Source organism: Pistacia vera, unplaced genomic scaffold (assembly GCF_008641045.1).
Source record: "Pistacia vera cultivar Batoury unplaced genomic scaffold, PisVer_v2 Contig1077, whole genome shotgun sequence".
Classification (NCBI taxonomy): Eukaryota; Viridiplantae; Streptophyta; class Magnoliopsida; order Sapindales; family Anacardiaceae; genus Pistacia; species Pistacia vera.
This window is the reverse complement of record NW_022195112.1, coordinates 45,937-56,179: the sequence shown is the minus strand read 5'-3', so window position 1 is coordinate 56,179 and position 10,243 is coordinate 45,937. Positions and strand designations below refer to the sequence as shown.

The 10,243-nt window shown below is 35.3% G+C and overlaps 1 protein-coding gene and 1 pseudogene across 1 annotated transcript; one reads left to right on the top strand and one right to left on the bottom strand.

The window, feature by feature from the left end:
- Positions 1-3,085: 3,085 nt before the first annotated feature.
- On the bottom strand, positions 3,086-4,416 carry LOC116133088 (annotated as a pseudogene).
- A 2,744-nt stretch (positions 4,417-7,160) lies between these two features.
- Positions 7,161-7,919, top strand: LOC116133078 (pentatricopeptide repeat-containing protein At1g62590-like). The gene is made up of 2 exons (XM_031418749.1): positions 7,161-7,422; positions 7,519-7,919. The coding sequence occupies exons 1-2, from the start codon at positions 7,161-7,163 to the stop codon at positions 7,917-7,919; spliced, it is 663 nt and encodes a 220-aa protein (XP_031274609.1).
- Positions 7,920-10,243: the final 2,324 nt, after the last annotated feature.

Below are 10,243 nucleotides of genomic sequence, written 5' to 3'. Positions count from 1 at the left end.
CTTGCTTCTTGATTTTATAATATTGAAAATATTGTTTTGGGTCCACAACTCCAGGGTGACTTTCTTCAATTGTTATGTACTACCTTTTGGGTTTGTTGATATATTCTTTTCTTCAAAAACAGAGTTATACAGGACATATGCCACAACTGGTTGTGTTTTGAGAGGGAATACAGGACACTTGAAGATTTTGACCACGCTGCACAAAAGGTACACATTCCTGTTGCAGTTTTAAATTATTTGTTTAGGTGCCAATTAATCATGTATTTCTTTCTTCAGTCTAATGTGTATGATGTATTTGCATTGCTATTGAGAATTAGTATGCATAGATTTATTAAAAAACAATTGAAGTGTTTAACTAATGATATTTTAGCTGGTTGCAATGTCCACCTTATCTAGTAACCATATGTGTTTGACTAAAATGTGCCACATTAGCAGTTGTCTTTGATGACCTCAAATCATGTGCTTGTAAATGAGTTGTGTTTATGTGCCTCTGAACATATTATGAACTCTTTACTTCTCTCTTGTCAGAGCTTAAATACTACTGGTGGATCATTGCCTATCTTTTTAAATTTTTAGTTTAAGTGATAACTTAATAGAGTATTGTAGCAAGGTGGTCCACACAGTCTTGTATTTAAATCTCTCTATGAGATTTGGGCCAATTTAGTTTGTGATTCAAAAATAATTTTGAAAAACTAAGTTACAATTAAAAATTTTAAAAGTTTTATCTCAATAATTTAAATATTTGAAAATATATTTGGTATTCAAAAATTGTTTTTGAAGTTGAAAACTATATAAAGACTAAGAAATGATATTTTTCTTGTTTTTACACTAATTTTTAGGATTATATGCAAAAACATTGTTTTGAAAACATTTCAACTTATTTTAATAAAAACGTATTTTCATAAAATTCCTTATAGTCCTTGTTTACGAAAATAAAACACGATTTAAAATTTATATCAATAGGCTCTTATTTAGATTATAAATTTGTATTTGTATTTATGTTATATTTATGGCTGTGATTGTGGGTATTTAGCGCACGAGATTGTGTTAAATTTTAAGTATGGTTGTTGGATGCTTAACTATCAATTTAAGCTTTTAAGTCAAGTTGTTATGTAACATTGTTAAAGATGTCACTGAATTATGATACATATGCTTAGTATTTATTGAATGTATGCAATCCTTGCTATTTTAACTCAATGCATAAAGATGCTTGTCTTTGTTCCATTTCTTAGGTTATACCTCGCTTGGAAGAGCTGCAATTATTTAGGTTATAGCAGGAAGCCAAATTTGTTCCTGAACCAATAGATCAGAAAGAAAATTCGTATAAGAGAAGTGTTAATGGAAAGAGAAAAACAGATTTGAACATGACTGATGAACAATCTCCAACTAAGCAGCATAAAAATACTGCCCAAAACCCAAACAAAGTGCATGGGAAAGAAAAGGGATGCGCACAGAACTTAGTAGAAGAAAACGAAGTAGAAGCAAAACCCAAGTTTGAAGAGCATCCAAATGACCAGCACATCAAAGACTCCACCATTGAGAGAGAGCCAAAGGATACACTGACAAGTGTACTGCATTTTTATCAAACCTTAACTTCAGGGCAAGTAGAGATTCTCTCGCACTTCAGAGAGAGATTTCTTTTTATTCCTTTTTAATGTTGGATAGGCAAATATAGAGAGATAATTCTGATGGTTTTAAATTTTTTTAAGGCAACTTCTGAAGCTTTGAAAAAATTCTTTAGTGATGTTGGTAGGGTTGAATCTGTTCGAATTTTGCAGGACAAGTTCACTAGAAAGTCAAGGGTATGACTCTGTTTCTCTCATTTATTATTTGTCAATGTCTTTGTGCTTTATGCTTCAAATGAAAAATGGGAAGCTATCCACTGGACCTTCCATCAGTCTTATAGTCAAATCCTTATTTACCATTGCCTGACCTTTAAACTTCAACATATTTATGCATAATGTGGACTGTACCACAGAAATTAGCCCTAAGAAACTAATTTTAGTGAGACTGGGAGATCTGCATGGCTGACGCTTCAGGGAGATTGAAACTGATAAATGTAGTGTATTCTCTTTGATCAAATTTCTCAAGGATGCTCATTGAAACTTCAATTTGATTTCTTCCTTTCATGCTGTCAATCAATCATTTAGTTCTTATGCTTTTGGTTTTAAGATGAATGTCCTTTCCAAAAACGATTACGCAGTCTCAAAAAAACCTGCAGAAGGGTTGAATTCCATAATTATGGTAAAATTGCTTAATTTTCTAAGTATTGAATTCCATAATTATGGTAAAATTGCTTAATTTTCTAAGTATAAAGAGTCTAACTGTCTTAGAGCATATTTTTTCATTTTGATGGCAAGTGATATCCTCAGGAGACTCAACCATAGTCCCATGCAGATTTACCCATATTCCAGCTTACCTTTAAACTATAGAGCATCTGTATGGGACCGTTGCATACTAATTTATAATATCCTCTAATCGATTTTTGAAGGGCTTGGCATATGTGGATTTTGCCGATGATGCACACCTTGCTGCAGCTATCGGAAAGAACAAAAAATGTTTCTTAGGAAGAAGATAAGCATTGCAAGATCAAATTCGAAGCAAAAGAGAAAGGATTCTATTGGTCATGTGGCCTTTGGAGAACATGGTAGGCTAAGTGAAATTATGTTTTATCTTTGTTATTACTTGTGTGTGTTTGTTTGTGTGCAATGCAGTCTATAGAAGTTTGCATGTTTATGTTTCCCACTTCTACCTTTTATTTTCTTACTTCTTTGGCTTAAATGGCAGTGCAAAGTAGTATTCAGACTTTCAGGGGGTCTAGAGCACCACACTGTGCTGCTAATAAACGTAGTGATAACATTCAGCTAAACGGGAGGAACACATTTGCAATGCCAAGAAACGTCAGACCACTTTGTGTCCCCTTGAAAAATCCAAAAGCTGGGGAAGTGGAAGATGAGAAGCCGAAGTCAAATAATGAGTTCAAAGAAATGTTCCTTAAGAAGTGAGGTTTGTTCCTGGGGTTACATGTTAACTGGAATAGCACAGTAATTGACAAACTTCTCTTTCTTATAAAAAACATAAGGTATTACCTGCATGCACCCAGCAAAGCTCTCCATGTCATAGCATCTGGTTCATATTCCATCTCATGTATTAACTTAGCTGCTTGATCCATCTTCCCAGCCCTTCCAAGAAGATCAATTACACAACCATAATGCTTATTTCTGGTTCACTCCTATAAAGCTTTTTCATAGATTGGAAGTAATACAACCCATCTATTACAAGCCCTGCACAGCTACAAGCAAATAGAACACCAAGAATTGTAATATAATTTGGTTCTAACCCTGAGGCTTTCATCAACTCAAACAATTTCAACGCCTTTCAGCTATATCCGCTCTGTGCCAACCCTACAATCATGGTGCTCCAAGAAATCACATCCCTCTCTACCATCCTATCAAAAACAGACTTTGCATCTTCCAAGCTACCACACTTGCAATACATATCCAAAAGCACATTGTTAAGTATCAAACCTTGGCCATACTTCAATACATGAACATGGACTTGTGTCCCCAATTCTAATAGCGCTAATCCAGTACACACCCTCAAAACACTCGTTAGCGTGGCCTGATCCGCCACAAAACCGGCCCTCTTCCTTCTCTTGAAAAGATTCAAAGCCTTATCTCCATCACTATTCTCAACAAACCCTCCAGTGATTAAGTTCCAAACAACCAAATCTCCGGTCACCATCTCATTAAAAACACAGTGCATTCTTCAACTCACCCCATTTGGCATAAACATCAATCAAAGCGCTCCTAACAAAGACATCAGAATCCAAACCAACTTTAATTATTCCGCAATGAAGCTGACTAAGATTGAGTAAACAAACACAAGATCTCAAAATGGAAGAGTAGGTGTACATATTTGGTCTAACACCTTCTCTGAGCATCAAAATAAAGAACTCAAACACCTTGTCTATTATCTTAGCATTACAAGAAGCCCATATCATTGTTGTCCAAGAAACAACGGTTCTCTCAGGCATTTTATCAAACAATGTTTTAGCGTCCTCCAAGAGATTAAACTTCACGTACATATTAATCAAAATGTTGATTAAAAACATTTTGGGTTCATACCCTTTTGAGAAGACGTGGTTGTGAACGAGTTTGCCTTCTCGAACAGCACCACGGGCAAACAACACTTGATGAGCTTAGAGTAGGTGATGGAATCAGCATGAAGGTCGTGGATTTGCATGGCATCCATAGCTTTGATGGCTCTTGGGAGGTCTCTTTGGTAGCAGAATCTGGTGAAATCATCAATCAAAGCTGATGGGTTGAACACTTTACTAGAAGAATCATTTGGCGTGGAAGTATAACATCTTGAAAGTGAAGTTCTTATGCATTTCAGCTTTGAAATGGCTTTCATGGCATTTCCCAGTTAAAGAACTGATATTTTCTTTTCCTTTTGCTGATTATAGTTGAAACTTGGAACAACTGAACTATCCATTTATGTTCAACAGAAAACTCATAGTGGGTATGTATATATATAATTCTTAAATCCATTGCCTAATGAGAAGGGGTTTTTTTTAAAGCCCGATGTGTTTGGTTATTTTTGTGAGTGTCCGTTGGTTTGGAAATGAGACCATAACCCCTGTATGTTTGGTCTTTTTTTAGTGAGCAGCCGCTGGTTTAAGATATACACCTTTAACCCCGTGTGTTTGACTTTTTTTGCAGTGACCATCTTTTGGTTTTGAAAATGTCATCAATTCAACCTAAAACTTTATCAACAATTTCACCCTGGTTCTGCTTCATGACCATAATGAGGTGAATGTCTATCCATTGTTTTGAGTTTTAACATTTAGTTGATTTTATAGTTTCTATGTGTCTGTCTATGGGTTTTATTCATGAAAATGAAAAACCTTGTTTGGAATTGGGATCCCCTGCTTGAGTTTTGTCAGACACTGATATGGATTATTAATAGTATGTCTCTTTCTGCCATAATATTGGACAAACTAAATTCAAGTAATACTTTACTACCATAGAATGTAAATTCTACCAATCGCGTCCTTGCTTGATTGTGATGGTGTGCCTTGGGGCATTTTTTGCTCTGCGGCGTTTGCAAATTCAATCTCTCTCTTTTCTTTTCTTCTTGACTAGCTTTACGTGTTGCTAAACATGACAGTTGCTAAACATGACATAGCAAACAAACCTATTTTTTGGGTGTGATAAATCTTAAGCCCAATATGCATGCCAAATGCTTGTGATCCGACGGCTTGATTTTCACCTTGTTGCAGTTTCTAAACCAAGCTAAAAACCTGAAAGAGATTGACATTTACGAATCCATAATTAAAGCTTATGGATCTTATGTTCATCACACAAAGGAAGAAGTCTCAAGAGATGAGTTGTAATAAGCAACCAGCACAGTGCATTCCTACTTCTCTCAAGTCCGTCATGATCTCAGTTTCGGCCTCGTTGTAACAGATGGGAGTTGAGGTTAATAGATGTCCCTCTGATGTATCAATAAATAAGGAAGCAATCTGGTGAATTTTCATTTCTCATTCCAATCTGCATATAATATTCATTTGATGACCGAAACATGGTAGCATCAGGAAACATGGTTCAACTGATTGTTTGCGAACGGCTGGATAAGTTGAACGTATAATGTTCGCGAACAAAATTGAACGAACAGCCCATGTTTGAACTCGATCGAACATATTATTGAACAAACACCGACCTGTTCGCAAACAATGTCGAATAGTTATCGAATGAATATCGAGTTGTTCGCAAACTGTTCGGTTCTTTTGCAGCCCTACTTATAGCTATAGATTTTTTCTCTCTTCTAATTGATTCCATCTATTATTGGAAGTATAGTCTCTAATGAACTTCAAATTCAACTTCATTGCCTCGTGGCACACCTCTAATAATAGTCTCTAATAAACAACATAAAAACTGATCTTATAAATGACGAAGTTTTAACTAGAAAGGGATATAGACCTAATGTTGTTTGCTATAATACTTTAATCAGATAGTATTGCAAGAATAAAGAAGTCAACAAAGTTCTTAATCTTTATCAAGAGAAGATTTTAGAAGGAATTAGGCCTAATGTGATTATAAATGACAATTTGTTAACTTGCATTTTCATTGATGGACTTTGCAAGAATGGATGTGTTTGGGAAGAAGTGGAAATGTTTCATACTTAAGTAAATAATATCGATTTTGGTATATTCGAAAGTTTGAAGAACAAATAGAAAAAAAAAAATTATATATAATTGTAAATTAAATACAAAGTTCAATAGCATGATTTATTTAAATCTTATAATTTTATTGAAAAAAAGTTAAAATTGAATACTTATATAAATTGATTTTTGATCAACTGGATTATTTTGGATTTAGTAGAAAACCACCTCAAACCGAAAAACACCTGAACATGGATTTACATTTTTAACCTTCAGTTTTTGAAATCATAAAAGTGGTTTGAATAGGAAACATCGATACTTGACATAAGTTTGCAATTTTGAAAACCTCAAAGGTTGTTTGTGAAATTTGTCAAAACATTTCTCTTTAATGCATTTGCCTTTTGCAATGACCTTACTTCGGAAAAAAGGACCCATAAAAATGCTCTTCAATTCATACATGGGTTTGAGATTCAGATCCCCATTTCGTTCGTCTTCGATCTCTCAAAACCCATCTTCGAAAGTTAATGTTTTATTTTTGTTAGCTCACTTACACAACCTCACATCTTCAAGCTCCAAAAATGAAGTTTCGTATTCTTCCAAAAAACCCCTTGAACGATCCTCACTTGCTAAATTCCTCGAAGAAAATTGTCGATCAGGTAGCTTTACTCTAAATGAAGCATTGTACTTTTTTTATTACATGATTAATTCGAAACCCCTTTCTCCAATTTCATCATTCACTACTTTGTTTAGTGCACTAGCTAAGAAGAAGCATTATTATGAAGTGATTTCGCTATATAAGTTGTTGAATTCAATTGGGTTGTCTCCAGATTTTGTGTCTTTAAATATTTCGATGAATAGCCTCTATAATATTGAAACGGTTTATGATGGTTATGCGGTTTTTGGGGCGATTTTGAAGTCGGGTTTTAGCCCAAATACCATGACATTTACTTGTTTGATTAAAGGTCTGTGTGCAAAGAGAAAGATTATGGAATCAATGGAATTGTTTAAGAAAATGATTGCTATTGGTGGTAGGGCTAATGTGATCACTTGCAACACTTTGATTGGTGGATTGTGTAAAATAGGGAAGATAAGTGTTGCCATTAAGTTGCTTGAAGAGATGGTTAATGGGAATAAAGAATCTGTTGTTTTTTGTAGGCTAGATGTTGTTGTTTATACTACTATAATTGATGGTCTTTGTAAGGCTGGATTGGTTGAGAAGGCTAGACAATTATTTTTGGAACATATGATTCAGAGGGGTGTGGTTCCTGACATTTATACCTACAACATTTTAATGAACGATTATTGGTTGGCCTATAGAATTGGTGATGCATAGGAGTTGTTTGATTCTATAGGTAGAAAGGGGTGTAGGCCTAATGTTTTTTCCTACAGTACTTTAATCAATTGGTATTGCAAGAATAAAGAAGTCAATGAAGCTCTCAGTCTTTATCGAGAGATGATTTCAAAAGGAATTAGGCCTGATATGATTACATATAACACCTTGTTAACTGGCTTTTTTCTTATAGCTAAGGTGAAAGATGCACATAATTTAGTTGGTGAGATGCGGCTTAATGATGGTTTTCCTAATTTTTGGACATATAGCATTTTCATTAATGGACTTTGGAAGAATGGATGTGTTTTGGAAGCATTGGAAATGTTTAATACTCTAGTAATTAATAAGTTTGCAGTTAGCATTGGAGGTTTGAGTTCTCGCATTGATGGATTATGTAAAACAGGGAGATTCGAAACTGCCTAAGACCTATTTTAGAAGTTTTATCTTCATGGAAACCTGGTGCCAGATGTTATGACATATAGCATTTTGATCAATGGGCTGTGTAAAAATGGACAACTAGAAATAGCAAATGAGTTGTTGTCATATATGGAGGAAAAAGGTTGTGCTCCAAATGTAGTCACATTTACTACGCTTATGTCTGGTTTCCTCAAGAATAATGAGATACCAAAAGTTGTTGAACTCCTTCATAAGATGGTGGAGAGAAATGTGAAGCCGACTGAATGTACAATGTCCTTAGTCATGCAGTTACTAATGAAGGCCGAAAATTATAGTGAATGTTTGAATGAGCTTCCTCAATTTCCGGTCCAAAAGCGAAATTGAAGTTTACGTGATAAAACTTTAGCGAGTATTAAACTTTTTGTTGGAGCAGAATCGTGCAAAAGTTCATCCAGCTGCCCAAATGCTCTATATTGGTTACGGTATGCAGAAAGTTCAGTAAACACTCTTATCTGTTCAAATTTGATGGGGATGAAGATGGTGATGGGGATGATTGAGAATGATAGTAATGGAACCCGACAACAAAACCCAGCAAACAACAGTATTTTTCACGTGTTAATCAAGATAGATAAGTGTACAGCAAATAACTTTAGAAATAACACGGGAATAACTTGTTGAAAAAGGAATAAAACGTAATGGAAATTAACAAGCAGTATGGAATTAAAGGTAACAAAACAGAAGGGAAATAATAATAACATAACCGAATGGAAATGTGTTTTACAACACTTGATTGCAAATACTAAAACTGGAAATAAACGGAAATGAAAATGGACTCAAGCAATGCTGGTCTTCGAGGGTCAGCTCCTTCTAATTCATCTCTCTAATTCTCCATGCTCTAGCACGTCTACTGTTCCCTTTTATACTTGCTTCCAGCTTCCTTGGGTAACAAACTAGCACACCTGTCATTACCTCATTGTGCCAACCAGCTAACAGATCCATAACCAATTTCTTCACACTTGTCATCTTTCCATTGTGCCAGCCTCATAACCAATTCTTCACACTTGTCAGCCTTTCATTGTGCCAGCCCTTGCTTTTTCCTTGCTGCCATCTGTCCCCAGTTGGTTGTGCAAATTTGTCACATGTCCAGCCTTGCCTCTTCCCTTGTGCTTGGTTCTGACGAACCATTTGGTCACAAGAGGTCCATCAATACCCTCCCCTAGGAGTGCCACCTTGTCCTCAAGGTGAAAAGAGGGAAATTGGTGGTGAATATTGTCGTATGAGTATGAGTATGCAAATCACTTTATATGTTTTGACATTGTTGAGTAACGAGGGGCACTCATCACAAATGTGTGCATTCATTAAAAAGGTGATGTGACAATCTGAGGAAGCAATTGAAAAAAAAAAGGAAAAAGAAAATAAGTAGGAGGTTTGAGTATAAAGTCTTGGTGAGGCATGATCGGGTTGAGGAAAGATTAGAGTTGCACAATTAGTTGGGTCGTATGTTTGGTAGCATGAATATTATTTAAAGCATGTTTCCTTTCTTTTCCTTGATTTTAGGAATTCTGCGAATCCTTGATGATTGTTGAGTTTAATTTATTTTTTTTTTTTTTTTTGATATTTTCTTTACTCAGGGACGAGCAAAGGATTAAGTTTGGGGGAGTTGATGAGTTGCATAATTTCTCCAAATCATGTAGCTCTTGCTAGCATGAAGTCTAATAGTGGTAGAGGCAACAAAGGTGCTAGTTAGGATATCGAGGGTACTCGAGGTAATGATAATAGTCCTCGTACTTGCTTCCATTGTGGTGTTGAAAGTCATATCAAAAGGAATTGTTAGAAGTAAACATGGAAAGCCTCTAATTATGTCGAGCAATCAGAAATATGCTCATATTACCGTTCAAGATGGCATTTTACCTACTCCTTCATAGGTTACTATAACTGCAAATGAGTATGCTCATCTCACTCAACTTGCTGGCCCCTAGTCATCCATTCCATCAACTACTACTACATTAACTTAGATAGGTAATTCGATAGCTTGTGTATCTACTTCTAGTTGTAACTGGGTCATTGATTCTGGTGTTACGCACCATACGATAGGTGATACAGGTATTCTCCCCACATTTACACCTTCTTCTGATTTGTCTTCTGTTATGTTAGCTAATGGGTCTACTATACCAATTATGGGTTGTGGTACTGCTAATCCGACCAAATCTATGTCTCTCTCCTATAGTCTATGTCTTCCTCTCTTTCCCTTTAATCTTTCATTTGTTAGTCAAATCACTATTGTGTTTAATTATGGTGTTTATTTTTTTTCCCTACTCATTGTATCTTTCAGGATTTGGGACAAAGCAGCT

What these genes read in the sequence shown, in the direction of transcription:
- LOC116133078 (XM_031418749.1), top strand. Translation starts at nt 7,161, where the DNA reads ATGGAATTGTTTAAGAAAATGATTGCTATTGGTGGTAGGGCTAATGTG. An exon ending in GGAACATATGATTCAGAGGG is followed by an intron (nt 7,423 to 7,518) that starts GTGTGGTTCCTG and finishes TTGATTCTATAG; the next exon opens with GTAGAAAGGGGTGTAGGCCT.